This window comes from Haemaphysalis longicornis, unplaced genomic scaffold (genome assembly GCF_048455015.1).
Source record: "Haemaphysalis longicornis isolate Haplotype H1 unplaced genomic scaffold, Haemaphysalis longicornis Haplotype H1 scaffold_8, whole genome shotgun sequence".
Classification (NCBI taxonomy): domain Eukaryota; kingdom Metazoa; phylum Arthropoda; class Arachnida; order Ixodida; family Ixodidae; genus Haemaphysalis; species Haemaphysalis longicornis.
The window spans coordinates 166761358-166787430 of record NW_027526445.1 but is presented as its reverse complement, the minus strand read 5'-3'; the positions used below and the strand labels follow the sequence as shown (position 1 = coordinate 166787430).

The window sequence follows — 26073 nt, the reverse complement described above, 5'->3', positions numbered from 1 at the left end:
GTAACGAGGTCTACTTCAACATGCAGCAAGAACGAGCCACTTTATTTACTATCTGGTGCATCCTATCAGGATACAAAACGCAGTGAAAGACGCCGTGCGGCGTGTCCAACTCTCACTAAACAAACTATCATGAAAACTAAATGGACAAACTCGTTTAAAAATTGAGACAGGGATCATTATATTATAACGACAAGCCCCGAGGGAAAAAATTCATGACAGGAACTCAATCATAGACTAGACAGAGACTCATGACACTTAACAGTGACAAAAAGACTAGATGGAAGTGACTAATCAACCAGAACTGGCACTGCAATGCAATGTGATGGATATACAAATAGGTTTCTATGAAAGTTGCAATGTTCCCAGGTGCCTAGTAAATCTTAAAAATAGCAAGATAAAATCACTGTAAGCAAGACTAGACACAAAACCAAAGGCACGGACATCGAACTAATAGAATACATCTGCAACATTATCTACAGATACAAGAATCAATTCCTAATAGAAGTGCAATAATTAACACTGGACAATTGAAATCGAACCAATTAAATTGGGCAGAAAAGGAACGCCGCAAGGGCTGGCCTTTCACCCCTTCTGTTCTAAATTAGCCATGTCGAGCATGCCACCACTTGACAGTGTGACAAATCAAGCATAGCCTCTATGCGAAGGATATCGCCCTCTAGATTGTACTCCAGGCTGCCATCAGGACTAGAAAGGTTCGCATAATCGTACTACCTCAGCTGCTAACTTGAAAATTCGGGAAGGTGGAAGAACAATGGTAGATGAGAACAAGATCAGACTCTTTGCGAACAACGGCAGACCCATATACCCAGGGTACAAACAATTAGGATACTGGGCTCTGCAAGCAAACCGATACAACATGTACACTTAACTGGACACATGCTGACATTCAGGGGTCAGCATACACCGATACGCGATTTCTAAAATTAAGGTTGCGCCCTTCACAACCGTTTCTGAAAAGTGGCCTTAAAGCATCCCAAGCTAACAAATGCTTTGTATCACAATGATCTTTGTACTGGTCGATCACCCCGGTGCTCTGAAGTGCTTCCAAATGCGCGAGCTGGAAGTAGTCGCGTCGCCGGAGTTCGGAAATCCATCTGTGGAGTGTGCTCTTGAGACGCTACACATCGGACGAAAGGGGCACCAGGTATTCCTCCAGAGTGGGCGGCTCCACGTTGAAGAAGTGCGACACCTGGTTGCCGTAGAGGCAGGTGCGGCAGTTGGCGAGCAGCGTGGCCACCTTGTACATGCGGGCCACCCGCTGCCGGGAGAACGCCTGGCCTTGGTAGAAGCGGACCACGGACAGGCTGTCTGCCACCCTGCCCACGCTGTACTCCACGGGTCTCCACACCACGTCCATCATGTCGTTGAAGAAGGCCTCGTGGGGCTTCAGGGCAGCACCTTCAAATGGCATCGTGAGCATGGAGTGCGACGGGTACTGCCCCCTGCCGTACACGGTGAAATCACGGCCTTGCGCGAGCTTCTCCAAGGAGTCGTGCAGACTTGAGAATTGGAAGGTGCCTGCGGTGGCGGAGAAGGAGACTACGCGTGAGAAACTGCGGGAGCCTATCCAAAGTAGTTTATCATGCCCATCCATGGCACAGCCACCAAAAGGAGCTCTCGATTAAGCACTGGCTGGAACAACCAGCCCGGTTGTGAGCCCTTTCTACCCTTTTATTGCGCAGAGAAGCCATGAAATACCAACGGGGGAGACCAGAGGCATGCTATGCTGACCGTGACATTTTCTCCAGCAACTGCCATTTGAAATAGGTTAGTAGGAATTTGCTGCAGTTGTCAAATACACACCCCAAGTGGTATGATGGAGCTAAATACCACACACGGACATAAATACACAATCCTGTTCCCTGTGCGCAAAGCGTAGTTTTCAGCAAACGCAGTGCATGTCCCTGCAATGCCACTGGCGACTGTGAGTGTTTGGGAGTCAATAAGATGGGCCAAACAGAAACCGGCAACTATCAGGACGGTGAGTGTTGCTGCAAAGGACACGGTGAGTGTTGCTGCAAAGGACACATACTCCAATTGCAACAGCACAATCTCAGGTTTGATGGCACGACAACCACGATTTAGAAAGGAAAGCTCATGGCCCAAGAAGCACTTTGCAGGTCACTGGCCCGTTGTGCATGAGGCAGTGCTCAAGATATTTACCGCTGTTGTTGGTGCGTTCCGGGTAAGGCCTTTCCAGATGGCAGATGATGCCGTTGGCTGCCATCAGAGCCTGGTACTTGTGCATGTAGGGCTGAAAGCGCCCCGCCAAAGGCCGGTACATCCGCTGCGCCCTGCAGTCGAGGAATCCCCAGCAGTTCTTCAGAGGAGCACCCTTGGCGTGCACGGCCTGCAAAAAGATCACAGCATAGTTTGAGAATAGTGACCACACAGTGCCAATCCAGGTCCATTTGAAATACCGCTAACAGGATCCCTGTACGCTCTCCTAATTGTGCACTTTCTCTTAATTTTTTGATTGATTGATTAATGTTATGAGGCGCGCCGTAGTGGAGGGCTCCGGATTAATTTTGACCTCAGAATCTAAATTTAACGTGCGCTTTCGCTCTTCGCCTTTTTTAGAAAAGTGGTCGCCATGGCCGGGAATTGAACCCGCGCATCCTTGTGCTTAGTACAGCGCCTTAGCCATTGAGCCACCGCGGCTGTCCTCTCGACTTTTTTTATTTCAGTACTTTTCGTGTCCGGAGGGCATTACAGAAGGGGCTGGTTTAGCTTCAATCACTGAAAATAGACCAGTTTTCAATCATTGGAACTAAACCAGTTCTTTTGCCAATGACAATCGCAAAAGAAAAATATTGCGCATTAAGAGAACAACACCTAGGTTACACAAAACAAAAATGAAGTTGGCAGAATCCATACACTGCAAGTAAATGCACATATTTACAAAAAGGAGGAGGGCACACACAAAGTGAATAAATGGAATAAACGCGCCCACCAAGAATAAATCGGCTAAAAAGACCGAAAGAAGTGTTCAGGAAGTATACAACGCACGTGTGTACACAACAACAAACAAAAATCTGGTTACATGAAAAAAAAAGTGGTACTAATAACTGGGTAATCACTGGCAATAACCGCAGGTCTGCTGAAAAAGGGAAGACGATCGTGCTCACAAACTACGCACATTCTCACCTCGGCAAACAGCTCCAGGTTAGAAGGCGTCAGCCAACGGTGCGTGTTTATATCGGCAAGCAGGTGGTTGAAGTTGTATTCGACGTGCGACAACACCTTGTCCACAACGCTCGAGATTACCGAGCCGTCGCGGTTGAACAGCACCTCCAACTCCCGCAAGCGCGCCGGATATGCGAGACGCCGAAGCGTCATGCAAAGGGCCTCCGCGTCCGTCACCGTCACGCCAGAGGAGCTCGACACCTCGCCCGGCATCATGAGCCTATCGAGCAGCTCGCTCACTTCGCCTTGTTCGAATCGAAACAGTTCCCTGAAACGATAGGGCTCGACGCTGGACGGATCGAGCAGAGGGTCCACAGCGGGAGAACTCCACGCGTCGAGCAGGTAGAGGTCCTCGATTTCCCGCCACGACAGCCCGCTGAGCAGCAACGCGTCGTCGAGAATCCTGTGATGTCGGGCCATACTTGCGATTTCGCTCCAAATTGTTTTTCAAATGTAGCGCGCTGTCGAAAGGCGAACACGCGCGCGTTTGACGCAACCACATGCACGTGTGAACAATGAACACGTGCAAACAAAGCGCCACAACAAACAAAACAAAAAACCACTATCATCATGATGTACCGATTCACCTAATTTTCTTCCGTATTCACTTATGCATTGTAAATTTAAAAATATCTTTATTGGTATGGTAAATATGTCCCTAATATTTCTCTTTGTCGTACTTGTCGCTAGTTTTACGGTGAGTTATCATTTTATCTGACTCAAGACAGCTTAAGCCACATCGAGCCAGCAGCGATCAAAGTTTGGTTTCGACTATTGTTTCGACTAGTTTCGGTAGCAGTTTCGACTAGACGCCGGACCACCGCAGGTTCCGGCACAGACCGACGACCACTGTCTCACCTCAAAATGACGTTGACTGTGGCCCTAATAGCTTGGCAGTAAATAAACCAAAGGTTGTTGTTGCACATTAAATCGACAGGACTGCATAACAAATGGGTGTTACGAAGCAGCCGGAATCTGATGGCGATTGCTTGGCGTGTCGTCTGGTGAGCTCGGGCGGACTGCTCGGGGCGTCTGCTTACGTGTGGTACCACAGCCGACACTTGAAAGGACTGGGAAAGTTGGCGGCGTACAGTCTTTGCGGCGGTAAGTTGTTTGGTGCGCCTCCACTCCTCTGAACCGTGTTCGGTAGAACAGAGAAACGCGCGTGTGTGTGTGCACGCGCCCGTCGTCTTTACCAACCTGCCCAAAAAGCGATTCTTCTGTAGTGTTTACGGCTTCGCGACAAGAGCCGAAGAAGGTGGCAGCTGAAGTATTGTGTCTAAGCTGATTAGTTCGGAGCAGTTTGCTTGCGAAGCAGCTGATTGCAGCTCGCACGAGTCCGGTCGTCTGCTTCAACTTCGCAGGGCCGAGATAACCGCGCTCCTGATCGCAAGGAGACATAGGCCGTTGAAACTTGTGGACGCGATCGCAGGCCAGGTTAAGCAAATATAGATATTTCTCCGAAGGTAGCCCTACGCTGGCTAAGTTTAGAGGTTGCGGAATTTTCAAGCATATAACTGAGGTTGCTGCTGTTGTAGCGGTGAATAAACTTCAACATGCTGCACTCTCGCCCAGATTTTCTGGAGAGCAGCTCTGCCGGCGCAGATTATTCCTTATTCCAGAACTACATTGGCAAATTTAGCAAGCGCCTATATGTGAAGAAATTTTGTCGCAACTGCAGCAGTTCCTTTGTGATATTGTGAATTACCAATTACATATTAATTGGTATAATATTATTACCAGTAATATTACCAATTACAGGCCGTACACAAGCTCGTGTACCGATGATACTGTTACTTATCGTGGCCTCCAGCAGAAACTTGTTCGTACATATATATGCACGGTCAATATGGGTAGACAGGCGTCATCTTTACCACTACTGCCGACCGTAGTTGCTAAAGTCTAGCGCTTCCTGGTGTCTTGTCCTCCTCGCGTTTCATGGATTTATAAAGTACCTCTAGGCTGTAAAGTGCGGCTGAAGGGAGTGATCACTAGCCTCCAACTACTTACTACCCGGCAAATGTACCAGCGCCCGTCTCTACCAAAGAGACGACGTGCAGATCTGAAGATGAGGCAACTTCAGGAGCTGCAGTGCTGCTGCGTTACTCAAATACTTTACCAGCCATTGGTATCGTGCAAGGCTGCTTGTCTGTGCCGCCATTATTTAACGAAGTTGATTGTGTGTCACACTGATGGGTTTCGCACTCGTGCAGGGCTCTGCTACCTCGGATGTGCCAGGTTCGCACGTTTGCCACCCTTTCCGCACAAGTGAAGAGAAGACGTGACTATGAACAGTGTGAGCCGGCTGCCTGAGCTGACTCGTCCGTTTGTGCAACTATACACTGCTTGCACATTGAACGCGATAAATCACCCAGAAAGAGTAATCGTCCTCCATTGATACTGCACACCCCGTTAGGCCTGCCGGGGGTATCACTGTCTGCAGTACATCTCTAATCTCTACATATGGAGGGCTACAGGTCCCTCCGTATGTCCCTCTGGCTCAACTTTTAACCATTTTATTTGGCTGACATGCATAAAAAGGAGAAATTATTAATTTATCGTTCAATCGAAAAGTGGAATGCCTGAATGCGGCTTAGCAATGGACAAAACCCTCCACCTTATTTTCAAGCATGCCAATAAACAAATGCATGCTCAAAAGAAATCAAACAGGTGACACGACACAACACCAATACTTTGTTCATTTCTTTTTCTCAAAACGTTCTGGGAATCACAGTCTAAACATGTGACACGACTACCGTAGCCATAAATGAATAGCATGCCTCGGTGTTTTTAATACCAGTACACAAGGAAACAAACATAAAAACAATGGCAGCAGCCCACTTGCAACGTCAGACTAAATGGAGGAGATCAGCTTTGTCCACGAAGTCCATACTGACTGCAAGACACTTTCAGGAGATTTCAGGTCCAAATCACAAGTGCTTTCATTAATTTGATGCATAAATGTTGGAGATGCGCACCTCTTGTGTATATGCTTGCAATTCGCACCAGTGGTAGTTCACAAGTGCTTGAGCGCTGAAGGATTTGTGCAGTGTTCGCAGAAAAGTAATGCATCTGGTTCTAGTAAAGGCAGCTCCAATTTTGGTAAAGACATCCTGAAGTACAGGCAGCTGTCATTTTGGCAACGAAATGGTCATGGTAAAAGAGCAGCGACCCACAAAGAAATATAGACGACCTTATCAGTGCCTGTTAAGCACACTACGCAGGGTATGTTTTAGTTGTTAACTTTCCTCACTAATGAAAAGTAACCCATGAAATAGCTTACTCTTCTCTAATGAAGTCAAATGGAACTGGTCACACTGCAAAGATGCACATGTACTTTGTCGTTATGCTTTTTGCGACACAGTGTTTGTGGCCCTGGGAACCACGAATACTTAATTTATCCCAAGCTGACAATATGCAGCACACGTCGAAGCTCTCTCATCATGTTGAGCTGAACGAAATACAGAGTGTTTGTCTAAGGTTTCTGCACCACATTGTGCGCACACTCGCTGCAAGTGCCTTTCAAGGCAGCTTTGGCTGAGAAAACCAAAGGTAGTGGTAGGTTGGTTTCCTTGCCAGCTTTTTGACGTGCCGCGACACCCTATCAACCTGCCAAAAAATGTCTCAAGCTCCCAAGGCATGTTCTGTCGATATGTGTGCAAGTTAGCTTGTAGCTGCATTGCACTAGGATTTGAGGTGAACAGTGTTTCCAGTACCATTCAAGAAAGAAAGTCATTTACATATTATGCTGTACAACCTCATTTTTTCATTTTGTTTTACATGATTTCTTGCACTTTTACAATTGACTGGAAGGAAGTGGGAGAGTAATTGCAGTTAAGCCCTTTACAAGATTCCAAGTCCCGTGCAACTTTCTAGTAGAAACTACTGAATAAATTTGAGGCGCTAAACAACGGGGACCAAAGAAACACGTAGACACAGACAAGGCGCCTTGTCTGTGTCTACGTGTTTCTTTGGTCCCCGTTGTTTAGCGCCTCAAATTTATTCAGTATGTTCAACCAACTAGCCCTGATCAAGCTTTTGTTACTTAATATTTCTAGTAGAAGAGTTTGTGCGATACATATTTAACAGCAACAAAAAATAACAGCGCATCAGTAAGAGATTTCAGTGCAATTGGATTATAGGTCATATGCACGAGTGTGCGCTGCACTTGACATGTCTTGACAGCGATGACTTTATAAACAGCTAAATACAGCTCCGGCCAGCTGGAACTGACAGTGGTTGAAGCTTTGTCGCGGGTTTGAGTTTTTTTCATAGTTGCACCGTAAAGGCAAAACACCTGTTAGTATAACACCCGAAATGGGTGATTGGGAATGCTGATAAAGTATCACATTTTGCCAAGTTTAAGACCATGCGTGAAACTTAGCTATGCCCGGATATTACGCTCAAGATTTAGAGTGATCTTTGTTACTGATTTAGATTGCTTGCACTAAGTGTTTCCAAATGTTTTGCTTTTTCTTTTCTAGTTAATAAATTTTTTATGGAGGCCATTTATGGTTACCGAAATTTTAATTTATTTAGCTGTTTAAACACATCATTATAAAAATTCGCAACCAGTTCAGTTTTTAGATTCAGGATGACAAGTTTTAAGAACACTGTTCTTTATTAGTTTCAAAACTATCTGGTTCATACACGCGGTTTAAAATTATTCAATCCATACTTGTATTCAATTAGTTTTCACTGCTAATAAATAAGATTGGCTTTGGCACCAGTGTCATTGATTACACTTAAAAAAAAAACTCATTATTAGCGCATATGCACCATAGTAACAAGCATTATTTACTGCTTGTCGTTTTCGAGGTAGTAAATAAGGCGCCCTTTTCTTGCACTAGGGCAGAAAATTTGGTGGCTAAATGGTAAACAAAAATGAAAGAATACGCACAAATGCAAACACGATTCAACTAAAATTACCGCAGCGTGGTCGGCAGCAAGAGATTACAGCGGGAGGTTTTGCCATAAACCTCATGGCTCAGTCTTGACCACACATGTGAATGCGGTTAAATATAATCTTCCATAGCTATTGCTCGAGTGTTCGCTAACTGGCTTATTAAGTCTAGTATTCGTTGCAAACAGCTTGCAAATGCTGTTTCTGGGGAGAACATGAAAACGGCATACACGTTATCACCACAACTTTTTGGTCTTTGCCTTGAAACAAAAACGGCTTAGTTCAACCTCAAAGGGAAACTCATAAACTTGGTCTTCCATAACCCTTTTCTCTAAACAAAAATATTTAAACAACTAAACTGAATAACACGTCACTTTAACACAGCCCTGGCAGAGCATTCTAAACTCTTTGGCATGAAGACATCTGCGGCAGTTTCAATCTGCAACTTTTGCCAGCTGACTTAGTGACTACAAACCAAAAAACACGAAGCACTGAGTGCAGTAGACATTCACATGCTGTTGAAGTTCATCCAAACGGTCGGGCTGATCACAGGTCAAAAAAGGTCTCACACACCACGTCTTCGATAACCAGAAGCAAACACTTCAAAATGTGACACAGATGAGACAGAGGGCTGGCGACGACTCAGAGCTTGTAGACGTTGAGGCACACACCAAACACGACAGCCCAGACAAAGAAAGCTACGAGGATGACGCCGAGGAAGACGGTCTTCTCGATGGACCACGACTCCATCTTGATCTTGACAGAGGCCTTGCTGGATGCCACGCATTCGTGGCACTTGGGTCCGTCGCCGCTGCAACCGCATGGCTTGGGGTCCCAAATGATGCTGCCGTTGTCCGGAGATATCCCCCTCGCCAGCTCAATGTCAGTGCCCAAGCTTCTGTGTTCGCTGGACCCGGGAGCCTCCGAAACTGGCACCGGAGGTTGCTCCGCGAAGTTGTTGGCCACCTCCATCTGTGCCGAAGAGTTTCATGTAAAGTGGCCATCACGAACCGGAGTAGCAAAAGTGGGAAGACCAAAAGAATCAAAGTTTGTTTTTTTAGATGTGGTAACACATCACGCTTCAGTGAGCGCCCTATAGTAATTTGTATACGAGACCTGCCTTCCTCCACAAAAGCCACGACAACTGAACTGCACCTGCGGATGCTGTCGCAACATGCACATTGAGCGGTTTCGCTGCATGAACAAAGTTTTAAGCAAGTTCTTTCTGCACATTCTGTTCCCGTAAACGTTTACATTGTGGCCCATACCACGATCGATATCAAATGTCATTTCATTATGTTAACTATTCAAGTCCCATTCTGTGATGACTTGTAATGACTGAAAATCTGTTTTGCTAGAGATCTATTTGGCAACAGTTGCAGACATGAAACAAAATTTCTGAGCTGATGCGTCAGTCGACTATTATGAGGAGAGGGGTCACGATAGATTTCAATGTTCCTCTTCTTAACTGCAGGAACAAAGTTACCTGCTATTAGAGGTAGGCGTTAACTGCACTGCCACGTCTGCCGGCGCGCCGTATAGTTACGAGAACAGCCTTATCGCGGCTCTCGGCAGCTACACCCAAAACGTTGGGAAACTCCGTCGACACTCACCGTCCCGTAAGCTGTGCTGCTTTCACCTCCGCGCCTCTCATTTAAGCGCGATTTTTCCGACTCCTGGCAGTGGTCGCACCCCTTATCCATAGTGCTTAGGTCGCGTCAAAAAGGTGCGATTAATCGTTGACACGAGCTGTACTCTCTCTCGCGAAGCGCTTCTTTATCGGTTGCCCAAGGATGGGAGGGCAGACGCTTGTACACATGACGTCGACGACGTAAGAATCCGGCTCGACCAGCGCACGCGGCGAGCACGACCTGTAACATCAAGCTAGCGGTCCCGAATGTGGGCAGCGAAAACACGGTCGTCTGCGCGGATCGCCTGCACAGCTGTCACGCAGGTGAGTCGAGTGCATGCCCGTGGCCACATTCGCAGTCGTCTGCATGCACAGTTGATTGTGCGCACACGTGCACCATTTGTTATTTCGACTTGCTGTTCGGGGCCGGAAAAAAGCGCCGATATGAACTCCACTGGCAGGCCGTTTGTTGGAGCTCAGACGAGTGCGTGATTTAGAGCTAAGCATTTCCATATTTTGGTCTTTGCGACTAAATTCGCTCGCAGTGGCACGTGCCGACGTATTGTGAAGACAAAACAAAAGAGAAAGAGAGAGAGGACGGCTGGTGTTACCCAGAATTTTATTTCACTGCGGAACCCCGGGTTTAGGATACTCAGTCAAAAACGTGACAGCTGCCGACCGCGTTTAACAATGGCTCCATTAATCACGAACCCACGAAACGCGCTCCCATTGATGTTTCGGCAACATATGCGCTGCGCCGCGCGCAGCACAATCGTGCGCGCCTCGATATTTTCTTCTTTTAAAAACGCTTTAAATACTCACGTAAATGGTCGTGGACTTGCCGAACATGTTCCTGAACATCCTTCTTGCTTCGAGTACGACGGGGTACTAACGGTAGCGCAGGAGGTGTGTGAAAACCCAGGCGCCGGCAGTCTTGACCTCGGCGCGGTATCATTCACGTTGGTACGGAGAACAAGAGCGGGGAAAGTCGGCTGGCGACGAGACGAACTGATCCATATCACTGCCCCAGCCGACCCTAGCCGCGCTGGTGGTCCAATAAAAGGATTAAGCCGGCGCCACTTCTCAAAAACACACGACGTGGCGAAAAGACGAGCGCTGGCTGCAGCCGGCGTCGCAGACGATATTGAGAAGCACGCAGCGACGTCTTTGCCGACACTTGGCACTTGACGCCGAGCAAACACACAGCTGGCCTTGCGTGTTCACCTTGAATCGTTCTGATTCCACTCTCACGAGCGGCGTTGGCTCCCGTGCAAACGATCCGGCTCCAATTCGTGTTTTTTTTTCTTCTTCCTTAGTTCATTCAGAAGAGGCATTTCTGCGGAGCAATGAAGATTGAAGGGGCGATGACGCTGCATTACGGCGACGGAGATTTCGTCTACGAAGTGGCCTCCAGTGGCGACAGCCTGCCGACGCGATTTGACGATCTTCTGCGGTCCAAATGGAGTGCGGCGATGGCTGCTGGCCACTTTTGGTACAAGCTCGATAAGCTCGAGACGCGGATACTGCCCGGGAAATACCACTTTGTCGCGCAGGTACGCTGGCGCAGTTTTGCCACTTGGTTGTGGGCCGTAGCCAGTTATTATTTTCGAAAATGTTACTCGCCGGAAAATGCAGCCCGCACCTCTACAACTAAAGACAGATCCATAAACTGGGCCTGTTTTCACGTAAAATAAATTTTAAATGTCATTTCGAAAGTGAAACTGCAGTTCTTTATTCCAAGCCAAACTATAAGCTGAAAACAAATACCTAGTCAGATTTGGCAGCCCAACACATTATTTTTTGATTTGTCACTGTGTTTTTGTGAACAAGAATGGACAAACTTGGCCTAGTTGATAATGATTCACGGCTCACTAAGACCACATAAAGACAACAGAGGTGCAAAGAAGGCAACAGTATAAGCATTGCCTGTCTGTCTTCTCTCCATGCTGTCAGTTTTTATGCAAGTTATAGGACCGGGCACACTAAGAGTTTACGGCAAATAAAATTGACAATGGCCCACATTTAAGAAAGGCGTGAGATGCGTGAGCAACGCGTGGTTAGCTTCAAAGTGAAAGAATATCTCTAGGTAGATTGTTCAATTTATTCTCAAAATACTTTGTGGAGCCACAATTGCAGATCCATTTGGCCCGTATTTGCGTACTCATAGGCTCTCCAAACTTGCTTGGCAGCTCAACACCAAGAGGGCCCAGGAGAGGAGGAAGCCCCAACACGTCAGCTCCATTTGTATGCCCTTTGACGGCAGTCTTTTCAATTTCACAAAGCTCAAGGAAGCGGAGGTAAGCCGAAACATTTTCAAGGAGTCGGACCACTGAGGCACTAATTTAAAATAACCGTCGCGTCCCCAGATGCTGTTCTCTATCGACAGCGGTGGCAAAGACACCAAAAATGTGAGCATCAATGAAACTGCTTCCGACTTCAAATCTATCACGAGACATCATCGCTTGTTCCCCAAATCTTGCAGGCGAAACACTGGGTTGTGATCAACGTCAGTCCTTTGGAGTACTGCAATTCACTGCTGGTCCCCAGCCTGGAAGACTGCCTTCCACAGGTGAGCTGCAGGTCTCTCTCTTTAAACTGCTCCAGTTATATGCATTTCATTTCGCAACTCTTTCGCACATAGAAAAAAAATTCTTGTATGGAGCATTAATCTGGGACGGCAGAGTACTGGGGCACCATTTGTGTTGGGTTACTCTCATAAAAACTCCAGAGGACAAGCTCTTATCCGAAGACATTTGCTTATGAAGTGCTTACACTCTCTTTTGGTCCGCGATTGGAACAAGTTTGACAAACGCGCTTGCTCAGTTCGTTAGCGACCCTTTGTTGCACGCAAAAGAATAGCCACTATTGTTGCGGTGTTCCGATAAAGCAAGCTATTGTGTCTTGAGTGAACCAAGCTAGAACTGTCACAAACCTTGGCTGCAGAAAGAAAGTGTGTTATTCAGTAATCAGCATAGTAGTGTTCACTGCAGGACGAGGGCCTCTCCCAATATGGGAGGCTTCGTTTGAATGCTACACTAGAGTGGCCAAATGCTGTTCTGGTGAGGGAGTGCTGTTTGTGTCCCAGAAGGCCTGGTAGCGCATAGCCAGCTTAGCCTCACTCGTAACAGGAGTTAATTACATGTGTGATTATTATGCTGAACGAGTAGCCTCTTCTCCTCCACATGACATCCAGGAAACCGAATGCATATTAACACATCGAGCAAGTGCGTGTTTCAAGAAAACTTGGGTTTCTGAAAAGTGCACCAATTTGTTAGATTCTTAGAATAGTACAGTGATGTGGCTGATGAATGAATGAATGAATGAATGAATCAATCAATGACGTTCTGGCAAATAGGTACGGTATATGCTATGTGATATGGTCCGTGCACAAGACGAGAGCACATGCGAGCCAGCTGGAGACTCATCAGCAGTTTTCAAAGGAAGCAATGCCCCTACATATCCGCCAATAAGTGTGAGCTCATCACAAACCATCTGGCAATCCACCCTTTTCATGAGGCCACATAGTTTTCTCAAAGAAAATGCGGCACTATAACGACAACTTTATTGTAACAGCTGGGTGCAATGCCTTTTCAGTGTTGTGCCTGGAAAATATATCGTACAGGCTCATTAACAGCATCGCACAGTTTCTTGTGGGAGCACCAAGATAAGTGCATAAAGCTCACACAATCATCAAAGCAGCCAGTTCAACAGAGTCGTGCTTATTTGCTTTCTTAGAGGTCCCTCTAGGAGAGCATAAATTAGTCAGAAAGCATGGGAGCACTGTTTCCAATTAAAAAAAAAAAAATGGACTCGCATTTTGAGCCAACATTACGGGAGGCCTGTAATTCTTTTCCTACTCATTTCTCTCGCCTTCAAACAGATCCTCACTACAGAGTCCCTGACCCTGGCCATCGACACAGTCCTGCTGAGCAGCAGTTCGTGAGTGCACAATCCCAAGCAAGCAATGCTTTTAAACTTTATTTAAATTGTGGCTCTGTCATTGCAGTGGGTGTTTGGGAAAAAGGTCTGGTAGGTGACGTTGATGGGTTGTCTCTGCGTTATTTCTTCTGGACTGGATTCTGTACTTCCCAAGCTTATTCTGGAGCAAAGTCAGAGTGTGTTTATTGTTAGCATCATTTGGCCTTGAAATTTCGAACAGTAACGTGATCCAAAACACAGTGAAGGCAAAATGAATATTTTGAAGAGTATTTGTTTGGACTTTTTCTCCGACATCAAACTGGTCCGTCTCTGGCCAGAGCCCGTTATGGCTTTGTGTAGCACGCAGGCCCCTCGGAATCGTCGACAGAAAATGTCGGAAACTCCATTTTGTTGTTTGCATTGGATGCCAGTAAACTCCAGTAGATCCAGCAAACAATGCAGAGGAACGAGTCATTCCTTACAGATTTTCAACACGTAAAGGGTTGAACCACTCCACATTAGTAGCCTTTCAAATAACGCTGATGACCAATGTTGTTACCAGTACAATTTTTACCTTCTTGAGTTTATTGGATGTACCTGGAAATGCGAAATTTTCATTTTTACCGTTGGCATCATCCACTGCAAAAGGCTATTTTCAACATTGCGAGTTATCCGTGAATTTAATTGAACTTGTTCGTGTCACCGCAGATTCACTAGCCACACTAGTATGTAGGTTATCTTTGTTGAGAATGAAAATCGAGCATTTCCCTTGCGATAACAGTACCTGTGACCGGCTGCATTTCCACAGCGGAGAAGAAAATAGACTGCACAGGAAACAAAGGCCTGTCCCAGTGACTTCCGACTTGTGTCAGCCAAGCCCATGCTTTGTGCCCAGACCTTCCTATCTCTCCCACGCCTTACAGAATCCATTGTCATTTGTGTGGACGCCTCTTATCTGCCCGCTATGCCACGATGTTACAGAGGCATGCAAATGTCTCGCAATTTATCTCATTGCTTGTTCACTCACACGTACGGTGTTGCTAAATTTGACCGTAACACAGTGCCCTTTACACTTTTGTGTGCTCAAGGCAACAAAACAAAGCGTCCAGGGGTGTCGAGCAGTTACAATGGATAATACCAGCTAGCTATTGTGGCTGTGTTTATCATTTTTTATGCGAAATTCTGAGATAATGAGCACTGGGAAAAGCTTTGTACTGCAACGAGGAATCTCCCCGCATTCAAGTTGCTTGCTTTGCCAACAATGGGTTGCGAATTGAAATTTGTAACATACACTGCCCTTACTGTCGGAAATTGATTGATTGAGAGATGTTCATTGTCACCTGTCACTACGCCTCTAAAAGTGTTGTGCTGAAATATTTGCATCACGGTGAAGGGAAAGGTGGGCAGCGTAGCTTTTAAACTTTAAAAGGCCATCAAAGGGAATCTAAGGATACTTAACTGCTTTCAGAAATTTCCGGCTTGGTTTCAACAGCCTCGGAGGATTTGCTTCGGTGAACCACCACCATTTCCACATTTACTACCTCGATCAGAGGCTCTTCCTCGAGACGGCTGTGAGTGGGACTTTGGGATGGCTCGGCCCGTGCGAGCTTCGTTCTTTTGAGCCTGCCTGCCTTCTCTGTTTTTGCAGAAAGTTGGCCACCTGTGGAGTCAGTGCTACGAGCTCGTAGACTACCCGGCCAAGGGATTTGCTTTCCAAGTGACAAAGGGAAATAAGGAATCGGTAGTTCGGTAAGCGTTGTGCTAACTTTCACTTTTTGGGAAAGCATGCTGTAGTGCTGATGCGCGTTTGCGGAACCGACTGGCTGGCTGCCCTGACAGAGACTTGACATAGTTGCTCCGTAGATAACGCTTCTGTTCAGTGCATGCCGGTTTAATTCTTGGGTGGGGCTGGTTGTGTTTTGGTCGAGGGTGATACTATAGGAAAAGAATTGTGCACGTGACACCTGCTGCACATAAAATATTTTCAGTGTTAATTCATAGCCTTCTCTGCTTTGGTGTATACCCTGGGTGTTGCTTTTAGAGTACACATCATATTTGAATTCTAATGTGGCAGCAAGAACTTTGTTCGCTCTTAAGGAAACACTGCCGCCGTTCCAGTGAGATCCCTGCATGGATCTAGCTACGTAGTGACAGCTTTTTCCTGAAAATGCTTCATTAATTCACATGATGCTGCATGTAAAGGAAAATGTCAAAACAGAAAGGGGAGGGGATTGTAAGTTTTGTATTTCTTTAAATGTAGGAAATTGCACAACTCTAGAAATCTGAATAAATAACTAACGACTATGCAATGTTGGTTGTTGGGCAAAGTAACTAAGTTGGGGTGAATAAAGCAGTTTCTATGATGTTGAGTCACTGAGGCGAACGGCCTCTTTGCTGTGTAACTTTCCTAGTCAGAATTGTAATAATAATGCAGGTTTGGTCTTGGGTGTCGGCAGGGGGTGCAAAAGTGGCACAATTGCCCCCCCCCCCCCCCTTCCCCCCCTCTTAAGCCACCCCAGAACAATTGCCCAGCCCCCTTTCCCCCTCTGCCCTCACTACAGTGGGTTTGCCAAGACAAAATCCTGTCGACGCCCATGGAATTTGCCATTGGTGATTATCTGCTGGAAAGTTATACATTTTAGGCAGCCATATTTTGTCCACACTACATGCAGCTGACAAGATTGTGAAAAGATCGAGTGTTAGGCCTTATAGGCTTGGCCTATAATTGTCTTCACAATTCGGTGTGTGATTTCGTGATAGAAATAGTACCTACAGTCAGTATCACTGACTCTCAGAACTGCAAGTGGTGTTTGTGCCTCGAAATAAGCATACTAAACAAACTGCGCAAATTAAAAGCCAAAATTGTCAAGACCAAACTTTTAAAACTGGAGTTTCACGTGTAAAGGCTACAGCTGGGTCACGAAGGGCGCTACAGTGGACTAGTTCAGACCACCATGGGAATCGTTAGGTGCGCCAGGAGCTGGACGCAGGAGTTTTTTTCCTTCCCCTTCACTCGTCGTTTTTCCCGGCTAGGAAGACCCCGCACAGGGCAGGTGTCCCTACCGTCCGCCTCCACGGGCTCTTTTCATTAGATGTTTACTCAATAAATCAATCAATCAGTCCTTCCCCGTCTGCATTAGAAAAGCAAAGTGTGCCAGGGAACAGTTGAGCCACTGGGCTGGCGTGGGACGAACCTTTTAAGAGTCAACGAAAGGTGCACAGCCTGCTGCTAAAAACCACAAACATGTCGACCAACCACCACGCTGTCAAGAAAATGAAAAACTTCTGTACGAGCCTGTAAGACACAAGCACAACGGCTTGGTTTTACATCTTCCAGGGACGTCATGGTGCTCGTCGAGATGCTGCTGAAGAGCTCCACTGCGCACAACCTGTTCATCACTCGGGGCACAAGCTTCGACACACAGGATTCGGCCAGTGGACAGCAGGCCGTTCGGATCTACCTGTGGGCACGGCAGTCGTGCTACGGTGAGGGGAGGCCCCGCACACTTGCTTTGCCGTGCCGGCACTAATGTGGAGCCCTTCTTTTTCCACCTTCCTCTCCAGGCGCAAAAGACGAATCGGCATTTAACGTTGCACTGTGCGAGCTGGCCGGTCACCTACCAATGAAGAGTGAGTGGATCTGACCTTTTGGGGCGCAATGGTTGAGGTTGTGGGTTTCGTTTTAAAGGGACACTGAGGTGATTCATAAACACTGCAGGATTACTAGCGCAAATTGTAATCTGGAGTCTCTAGGCCATGTTTCAACCATATTTTGTAGAAAATCATCTTGAAAGCGCTGTCCTCCTCCCTGTATCCTCCTTGCTGATTTCCTATGACGTCGTTTTATATGACGTCAAAACGAGATGACTTGGCTTGGCTGCATTTAGTCGGCCGGCCATCGGTGGGTCGTCATTCACTCAGTTGTCCAAGTAGCTCCACAAATGCTTCGCTAGTATCAAAAACGAAGGCCAATTAAAGGCGGGCAAGTGAAGTTAATATGGGTACTGAGGAATTAAAATCAACCGTAACTTTTATCGTACAGCGTAAAATCAAGGTGCGGGAAGCACTTTTTACGCTGGGTGAACTAGCGGTCAGCAGCACGACCACATATTTGTGATCGCTTTTCCGCCTAAGGAATGCAGGTGCTAGACATGAAATATTTATGGGAGTTTGGGAACGCTTGCTGCACGAGCGTTATTGAAGAAATATAGTCATCTAAGCTGCTTGGAATGCTAGAACTAAAAAATGTTAACAGGCTATATAATATATACTTTATATTTTCATTCATAACAGCGCTGGTTTATGGCCGAGTGGTGTCGAGTCTTAGGTGTGTTGTTTTGCAACTCGCAAGTTTGAATCCTTGATAGCATGTTTTTTTTTTTTTTTTTCCAACTTGATTTAGTTGTTTTTGGGCAGTGTTTCCTACACTGAATTCATCAATTTTGCGCCGTAACGTTCACTGCTCCATGAGTGAGTTCACAGAACGCGTGCAAACTGACGCTGATGTGCAGACTGACGCTGAAAGCACCGACTGCTTTCGGGCACAGTCCCAGATGGGGGGAAAGCGCATCGCATTTGAACATCTCCGGTGACGTGGAGGGCATTCATCCACTGCGTATGCCCTCAGCTAGTGATTGTTACAGTTCCAAGGCGTGTGGTAGGCTTAACTGACGCATTTTACAGCCGACAACATGGCAGAAGTGCAGTATGCCGATTACTGAGATATCAAGAATGCCCAGCCAACAATAACGTGGGATGTCGAGCATGTTGTTTCACAGAACCGAAACCAGATTGAATTCGATTCTCAGACATTCTCCAGTCATAGTAGCACTTTGTATAGACGTCACTGCTTTAGTTGGTGTGTCCGCCACAGAACGTGCGTGGTAGTTTTTCTTCTTTCAGGCTTTATAAACTAAATATGGCCTTATCGACCGGATAAATGCTGAAAAGTGTGTTTATTTGAGTCAGTCTACGCAGTGCAAGCAAAAATAGAAGCTTGACAAATTCGCTTCAGTGTCCCTTTAAGAAACAGTGGCTGCATTTGTGGCAGAAGTGAAATGGAGAAACGTCTAGCTGCATGTGCGGTTTTGGTGCCTGTTAAAGGGACCATAAAGACGACGTACAAGCTTAATTCGAAAGGTTGGCCAGCTCATACGTCACTGCACATCCCATTGATGGGAAACATTGCTGCCATGACAGAGAAAGTGGAGTTTAACAGATATAGAGACTAGTGACTGCTTCCTCCACCATGATACTAGTACGACGTGTGGAGAGCAGCCAAAAATAGGCCCCTGTGACCCATGTTGGTTCTCTGCATGTTTTTGGGCAGCCTCTGCATTTCTAGAAAACGGCACTTGCAATGGTGGCATAGCCCCTGAAAGTGCATCATCATTTCTGTTTGCTTTTAGCCCTGTGCAGCACAATCACAGGTTGGTCGCTTGTTTTGTTTGAATGTTACCACCTCAGCAGACTCTGAAACTGCACGACGCTTTCACTGAACTGTATTTGCTCTGTTTCAGGAAGAAATGCAGTGACATTAATAACTACTATATACGTGGCAGTATATGTGTTGACTGGCTTGTTTTGACAGCTGCTTTCTTCCTTTTTTTTTCATCTCGGAACGAAGGTGAGGAGGGATACCTTGCAGCAACTGAAGATTCTGTCGCAGAAGAGCTCTGCAAGTTCTGCGACGACACGTTTTCAGAGATTCGCTCCCAAGTGGTGGCACTCAACAAACGACCCGAGGAGATCTCCAGCGCCAGCACATCTGTTAGCTGACGTCTTCGTGCCACCTAGAATGCCACCTGTACGCTGTCATTTTCTACAAAGAAATTGTGAATGTTCTTTTCGCCTGTGTACAGAGTTGTCTGCTTCAATTAAATTATGGACCAGCTTGCACAAGAACTCTTGCTTACGCGTATTTGTGCCAACCACAACCTTGCCATATTCAACTGGTTTAAAAAAAAAAAAAAAAAAAAATCTACGGTGCATTTCTGAACCTGAACTTTCTACACCTTTGAAGTATTGCATTCACTGCGATATTATAAGCAGTGGTTCTACCAAATATGGTGCACTTGTGAAAGTAACTTGACCGCATCTAAGCATGGCAGTTGATCCATCCTTCAGGCTGTCCTATTTGTGTTCCATATATGGCATCCTGCATGTGTTCTGTTGTCACCAGTAATAGGCAAGTGTCCTAGTTGCAAGTGGCTGCTTTTTGCTGCTTTTTCAGCTGTTAAGTGCACAGACTTGCCCTGTGATTTGTTGAATTTGCAACACATTAAATGCCGTAGTTGTGGCCACCATAAATAGTGCAATAGTGAGGCGTGGCCATTGACCTGGCTTACGTATACAGGTGCAGGCTCTCCATAAACAATGAAGGAAGTGGTAGTATTTACTCGTATGTACAAAAACAAAATGGGCTGGCTTGCAGGAACAACACAGTGGCGGCCTCCTCAGCGGTTCTTCACAGAGCTGCTCCGGAAGCTCGGCACATACTCCATCACAAAGCTCCTGCACCAGACAGAAACAGAGTTGGCTTGACTACACGGAACGAAATTCAGCAATATAAAAAAAGAGCAACGAAATAAAAAAAAACGTAATGTTGGCAAATTTTTGGGACCCAAAGCCTAATCTGAAGCAGACGTGCCCAAAGATGAAGCTTTAGTAAGATTTCATGTTTAGAAAGTTTATATTGAGAAAATTACTTTCAAATGACTAACTTTCAAATTTTCAATTTTTGAATGCAAAAACAAAAAACGAATATATCAAATTTCAAATTTGCACACTTTGTAGAACACTACATCTTGTGAACCAAAATGGACATCTTTAGTTTTATTTCTACCCACCAGGGAATTTCAAGCAGATAACACTGACAACCCAAGTCACGAAATGTTATGTTTGATGCCGCAAGTTTCTTGCAGGTGTGAAAAATAGCGTAATGTACGAAACAGCTTTACTCTTCCAAGTGCTCTGAAGTTAGTACATGAGTACTGTGGCTCGCTAGATACAACACAGCATGAGTTAGCAATTAAAACGACCCTGCAACACTGCTGATACATGCTTCCATTCTTTCCTTTGTTCCTGAAAGTAGTGCGAAAGCTATGGTTATCGACTGCACAGAGCAGCACTGCACGATTTGCTCATCGCAGCACATACGACTTCCAGTGTTTGCTCTGCTTTTGGTGAGGTTTTCTTTTAAAGTGACTGTCAGGTGCATTTAGGGCAGCAAATAAAAAGAAGCCAGCCAATAGCTATGACATACCCTGAGTTATGTCACCCATGTCCCCAAGACCGAGAGAGGAAGGGATCGTTTGAGCGAGTTTCTGCGTTATCTGATGGGCATAGAGCCATACTATCTGGCTGGGATACTTTGTGGCCCCCTAATCTATGCACTACTGGAAAGTTGAAAGAGTGTTGCAGGTCCCCTTTAAAAGCCAGAGTTCTTGTACTCTGGACATCCTGCCCACCTTGCCCGGTCGGCCATCTCGGTGGCCTCCCAGCGGGGGCTGTAGGGGTAGTCGGTGCAGGTGATGCTGTAGGGCCACCCGCAGCTCGTGTGGTAGGCCGACTGGAAGGTCAGCGACGGCTTGTCCAGCGGGAAGCTGCGGGGGATGGCGACTGCAACAAGCAGAGCAGAATGCGGTTAGTGTGGAGGATGCAAAACAGTTTTTAAACGGTCACAGGAGCATTGAAAGTGCTAGAGGAGTTTTTTTTTTTTTTTTTTTTCCCCACAGGACATAGGAATTGGGAATTAGCAGTGCTCTCCCCATCCTCGAAATTTTTGTGCATGCACTAGTGAGAACTTTCAAAGCATGTGCAAAAAAGAAAACACAGTTGTCAATGCACGGGAATGAATCCAGGCACCATGAACTCCTTCCTTGATGAGAATGAAGTCTCTGGGTTTAACATACGGGATTTATAATAACGAAGTGTAAAAGGGGAGAGAGTAGTTCATCATGCTTTGTATCATTTATCTATACTGAGACCAGAAACAGCAAAAATCCAACCTGCTGCTTAATAAACTGAAATGCTTGTCTGGTGCCAAGCCCCAGACTGGCTTATGATGCCTATGTGGTACATTTCACGAATTTTCTTTAGTTACAGACAAGAGAGATAGCACAAATCATTAAGGCGAGTTCATCTCGGGGGGAAAAAACAAGGAAAAAAAGGAGTACTATATACTTACTGCTGAGGATGAAAAAGAAGTTCTCGTGTTCAAAAAGAAAAGACAGGCTCGCAAATCCCTCTGCATCGTACTCGAGCACGTTTCTGCAGAACAAGGATGGATCCCAAAATCAGTGCTCACTTTTGGCAAGCAAGCCCCCAAAATAAAATTGCTGAAATTTTCTATGTGAACCCGGAGCTGAGCAAAATGACTAGTAGTTTTTGCACTTGTGTGCTTGCGGGCACTGGAGTAAGCAAAAGGTGTTTGAGCAAGCATTGTATTCACGCATGAGCTAAAATTAAACCGACTCGATTTAGACACTTGCCTTGTCAAGTAGGAAGAATGCACCTTAGGAAGACATTTTCACAGGCAATAAAACAATTCCCGACAAATGTCATATCAACAGTTTAGCCAGCAGTTGTTCATAATGCGAGGCTAACTCGACAGTTGCTGCACACAACTGTTGCACTGTGTGTCGTCCTGTAGCAGTGTTAAAAAAGCTGAAGCATCACACTGACATTGCGTAATGATGCATTCTGTTGCATTACCGCTTGCCACTGCACTCGCACTAGCTTTGCTGTGGTAGCACACACAAAAGGGGCTTGTCACAAACCGTACAGTTGACTTCCGCTAGCGAAGCCTCAGTTAACTCATTTCTTTTACCATGATTAAAAAATTTACAAGTTCCGTTAAGTTGTAAACCAATGTATGCATTTCTTCAGCCTGTGTACTCCGACCAAATTAAACTACAACCTCGCTGCTTCAATTTTTTCTCCTTATTCAAAACAATTTGGAGGTCCTCTTAGGCGTTTAAACCTACGTATTGGTACAACTTTATTCGATTTTCTGCACAATTGACCGAATTTTAACCGCTCCGCTGCAATAACATTACATGACAGCCGACTGCAGCAGCCAGCAGGGTTACCACTGCTGGACGGGGAAATAGCTGGCCGCACATACCCAGCAAATAGGGCGAGGAATGCTGCCACGTACTCCTTGCGCCTCTGGAAGGACGCTGACACCTGTTCAACCTGCAAGGGGGAAACAATCGTGTGGTAATCTTCGAGAAAGTTCAGTGCAAACGTGAGACAAGGAGGAGCACGTCTTCCACGGCAATGTCCCCACCTTCTTCTCGAGCAGCTCCTTCACTTGTGGCACGTAGTCCATGAGGCAGCTGTCCTTGTTGAAGGGCGGGAGCTTGAGCGCCATGACACTGCTGACTCCCCTAGAGGCAAGAGGCACATTTGGTACGCATCTTTTGGACTTACATTAACCGTTTCTCAGTGTTAGCATCATAAGTTCTGGACAAACAGCATCCCGCAGGTCCGTCAGCCTTCGAGTGGGATTCGCATGTGTAAGATGCAACAGGACAGCCTAACAGCACTATTTTCTCCACTGGAACAAAACACAAAGGGCCCATGTCTTGAGAAAACGACTGTTCCTTTCATCTGAAGGCTCGTGGTTGTGGAAATGCATTGTAAATCATGCTTAGTGGGTCATGAGCATCAAGCTGGTTCGCAGACCGAAAGGCGGGAATTGGCCCAGAATTTGATCTCACATTACACATGGCAGTAACTACAATGCTAATACGCCCTGATTGCCTTCACTTGCTGCACACGCAAGGGAGCAATGCACTGACACGTGAATACTGGGAGCGTTAGAATGCAAACAAATGACACAGTCACTGGCCCATAACTTTGGTACGTACTCGACACGTGGCGACAGAAAGAGTTGGGGCAAAATCCGGGTTCCATCCGGGTTCTGGAAAGTGACTTGCAAAATGGCCGTGTCTTGCGAGAGGTTCTCCTGAAGAGGGGAGAAGGCAACGTGATGCCCGGTTTAAAACGCTACCCTCGCCATTCGCTTGCATTGCTGCAAGCACACATTCATGGCCTTTTATAACTCTGGGCAAGGCCTACTGAACACAACTGCACCACCTCTTATAAATGCTTCTTCAAATGTTGCCTGCCGGAAAACAAAGACTAAAGCAATGTCAGCATTATGAGTTGTCACACTGCTTCTCACTAAGGATGGAAGCAGTATAATTGATGTGCTTAGTGCTTGCAAATACATACTGCTAAAGTTATAAAAAGAAAGGTTATATGCCTGCATTCTAGGTTACTGTAGTAATTTTCTGCATAATTTGCTTAAATTATTTCTGCAATCTTCTCTTTTTCGCTATTTCATTCTTCAAGGCCTCGCTTTTTTCCAATTCAAATAGGTATTCTTATTTTGTGCCAACCCTCAGCTGCGTTACGAGTTACATTATTTTCATTTTTTCCCCTATTTTTACATCTTTCGTGGAGCCTATAAAGAAATGCTTTCCTCATATGAAGAAAGACCCCAAACAGCAGCACTTGTGATGAACACGAGCTCACACAAAAAGTGAGCATTGAAACAAACTGATGCAAGTTGTTATGATTAGGGAAGGGGAACAGCCAAGTGCATATATCACCCTTGAAAACGCAGGTGGGAGCCCGGAAAAGTCGACGGGTAGAGTGATCCAAAACCTCACTGGGCTCCCCGGGTTCTGAAACGTATACAAAACACAAACGTATGTAGTAAAGAATCCCGCTGAGCACATATGATAGCATACGATACGGTAGCTTCTCACCTTCCAGTTTGCGTGCACTTGTATATTTGACTCCGCAATGTCTGACTGATGCACGAGCGAAGAGTACTCAAACTGCAGCCTCGGCGAACTGTCGAGCATCGAAACTTGGTGTTTGCGGTATTGCTCTAGCAATTCCTGTATGACGTTGGTAAGGGCACTGTCGTCCTCATGGTTCCACTCGCACAGGCTCTGGGGGGGAGGGGGGGAGGAAAAAAAAAAAAAAAAGCACGGCTGTGCAATGTAACCACAAGGGAGCAGGGAGGCCAGGGTTACAATGAACGAACTCCCCACGCGCACTGCAGCAATTTTTATAACTGGTTTCTGAAAATTTTTGAATCTCGGACAGAGTCGCGTCAACACAAAATTTTTAATCTAGTGGCAAAGCCAACTTTTTAATGAATGCTTTGCAGTTTTCAATCTATGTAGGTATCTTGCAAAAAAAAAAATATCATACTGGAAATGTAAACTTCACAGAATAGCTGTCTGCTGTCGATACATATGGCAATCTTCGGTGGAAGCGCGGTTACAGAAAACGGCTGCACCTGTTGTTCGAAACTACCTAGAAGAAAATTATACGGAAATCAGCCACTAAGACGATTCTAACATTGCGACGATCGATATATGGTTTCATTTACTTTTCATGACTACGTGATTCCCAGTGATGTTATAAACGCCTGCTGTCAATCAGCCCAATGTTTGTCCGCTGGAATAAAATTCTGGTCCTTTCAAGTTTCACTCAGCTCAATCGCAAATTACAAGCAAACTTGTTTTGTTTCGTCCACTCCATAGTAGAATGCGCCAATATATATACATATATATTTTTCCCAGAGCGGAAAGGCACTGAACATTTTTACTTTAAGAGTACGCCGGACAAGCTTACAGGCAATTCCTCGATGTCCGGCTGGAACGACGCGTCGTCGAAGATGAAGTCAGGCGGGAGCTCAGGCCTGTGAGCGTTGAAAATCACTTCCCCTGTCGAACGAAGATGTCGCAGGTTTGAACAAACTATAGCTGACTGCACGAAGCGTGTACAGCAGTGCTGTTTTTACTGCAGCAGTTTAATATATCGCGCAGCAAGGAAACGTATACGCACATATCACGTTCTGTCCGCCGTAGGGTAGTGATACCTTGAACCTGTCGCACAACTGCTCTGTTCCGTCTTTTGGTCCGCTGGAAACGCAACAAGTTGTAACCGTGAATACAAGCGCCGCATAGATATTAAACCTCGTTGTTGCAGTTTCAGTAGAAGTATTATGCGAGAGAAAACGAGCCACTGTGCTGGTCAAAATAAGTAAAGGCAGGAAGTAAACAATTGGCTACACCCCTTTGGCAAGCAAGGAAGACACATTACCCATGGTTTGCAGTGACCACACGGGCGTGGTACGGCGACGTCATGTGCTGCAGAGAGTGATCCAGAAGATTCTTCAAGTAACATCGAACACGAGGCGCGAATATTGCCTCCATCGCAGATTTGAACTATGAAATGACTCGCTCCTTCGAATCGTCGAACTGCGCCCTTTCGCGTTTCCGTCTGCTTATGGCATTGGCTGGAATTGGCTTTGTCCGCCGCCTGCCCCAAAGTCCGTTGCGAAGTCGGGGAAAGGCGGCTTCGGCTACGACTACAGCGACAACAG

At 46.0% G+C, this 26073-nt stretch overlaps 3 protein-coding genes across 5 annotated transcripts; 1 reads left to right on the top strand and 2 right to left on the bottom strand.

Annotated features, from left to right (window-relative positions):
• Nucleotides 1-14: 14 nt before the first annotated feature.
• LOC144148816 (uncharacterized) lies at nucleotides 15-4805 on the bottom strand. Of its 2 annotated transcripts, XM_077680336.1 has the most exons (4): nucleotides 4248-4805; nucleotides 3169-3610; nucleotides 2185-2371; nucleotides 15-1539 (listed from the first exon to the last, which is right to left on the bottom strand). In XM_077680336.1, the coding sequence occupies exons 2-4, from the start codon at nucleotides 3421-3423 to the stop codon at nucleotides 1139-1141; spliced, it is 843 nt and encodes a 280-aa protein (XP_077536462.1). In that variant the 5' UTR covers nucleotides 3424-3610; nucleotides 4248-4805; the 3' UTR covers nucleotides 15-1138. The 2 variants fall into 2 exon arrangements, with proteins under 2 accessions (XP_077536462.1, XP_077536461.1); XM_077680335.1 differs by lacking the exon at nucleotides 4248-4805 and having other exon boundaries at nucleotides 3169-3834.
• Nucleotides 4016-19621, top strand: LOC144148813 (GDP-D-glucose phosphorylase 1). 2 transcript variants are annotated; one of them, XM_077680332.1, is made up of 12 exons: nucleotides 4016-4311; nucleotides 5421-5503; nucleotides 11057-11293; nucleotides 11930-12037; nucleotides 12107-12148; nucleotides 12223-12309; nucleotides 13621-13679; nucleotides 15127-15229; nucleotides 15307-15407; nucleotides 16996-17144; nucleotides 17223-17288; nucleotides 19285-19621. In XM_077680332.1, the coding sequence occupies exons 2-12, from the start codon at nucleotides 5495-5497 to the stop codon at nucleotides 19434-19436; spliced, it is 1113 nt and encodes a 370-aa protein (XP_077536458.1). In that variant the 5' UTR covers nucleotides 4016-4311; nucleotides 5421-5494; the 3' UTR covers nucleotides 19437-19621. The 2 variants fall into 2 exon arrangements, with proteins under 2 accessions (XP_077536458.1, XP_077536457.1); XM_077680331.1 differs by lacking the exons at nucleotides 4016-4311; nucleotides 5421-5503 and adding an exon at nucleotides 9707-10064 and having other exon boundaries at nucleotides 19285-19620.
• LOC144148814 (BRISC and BRCA1-A complex member 2-like) lies at nucleotides 8943-26000 on the bottom strand. The gene is made up of 12 exons (XM_077680333.1): nucleotides 25791-26000; nucleotides 25533-25609; nucleotides 25320-25411; nucleotides 24440-24628; nucleotides 24281-24355; nucleotides 23534-23631; nucleotides 22951-23050; nucleotides 22786-22856; nucleotides 21847-21929; nucleotides 21128-21278; nucleotides 20057-20171; nucleotides 8943-9082 (listed from the first exon to the last, which is right to left on the bottom strand). Exons 1-11 carry the CDS (start codon nucleotides 25901-25903, stop codon nucleotides 20114-20116), a joined length of 1107 nt encoding a protein of 368 aa, XP_077536459.1. The 5' UTR covers nucleotides 25904-26000; the 3' UTR covers nucleotides 8943-9082; nucleotides 20057-20113.
• Between the last annotated feature and the right edge of the window lie 73 nt (nucleotides 26001-26073).

Coding starts and splice junctions, on each gene's coding strand:
- LOC144148814 (XM_077680333.1), bottom strand. CDS start 25,903: ATGGAGGCAATATTCGCGCCTCGTGTTCGATGTTACTTGAAGAATCTT. Junction 24,629..25,319: donor CGGACATCGAGGAATTGCCT/GTAAGCTTGTCC, acceptor CCTCCCCCCCAG/AGCCTGTGCGAGTGGAACCA. Junction 21,930..22,785: donor TTCCTCGCCCTATTTGCTGG/GTATGTGCGGCC, acceptor CTTGTTCTGCAG/AAACGTGCTCGAGTACGATG.
- LOC144148813 (XM_077680331.1), top strand. CDS start 10,008: ATGTGGGCAGCGAAAACACGGTCGTCTGCGCGGATCGCCTGCACAGCT. Junction 12,038..12,106: donor CAAAGCTCAAGGAAGCGGAG/GTAAGCCGAAAC, acceptor TCGCGTCCCCAG/ATGCTGTTCTCTATCGACAG. Junction 12,310..13,620: donor TGGAAGACTGCCTTCCACAG/GTGAGCTGCAGG, acceptor GCCTTCAAACAG/ATCCTCACTACAGAGTCCCT.
- LOC144148816 (XM_077680335.1), bottom strand. CDS start 3,627: ATGGCCCGACATCACAGGATTCTCGACGACGCGTTGCTGCTCAGCGGG. Junction 2,372..3,168: donor ACCTGGAGCTGTTTGCCGAG/GTGAGAATGTGC, acceptor ATCTTTTTGCAG/GCCGTGCACGCCAAGGGTGC. Junction 1,540..2,184: donor GGAACGCACCAACAACAGCG/GTAAATATCTTG, acceptor CCGCCACCGCAG/GCACCTTCCAATTCTCAAGT.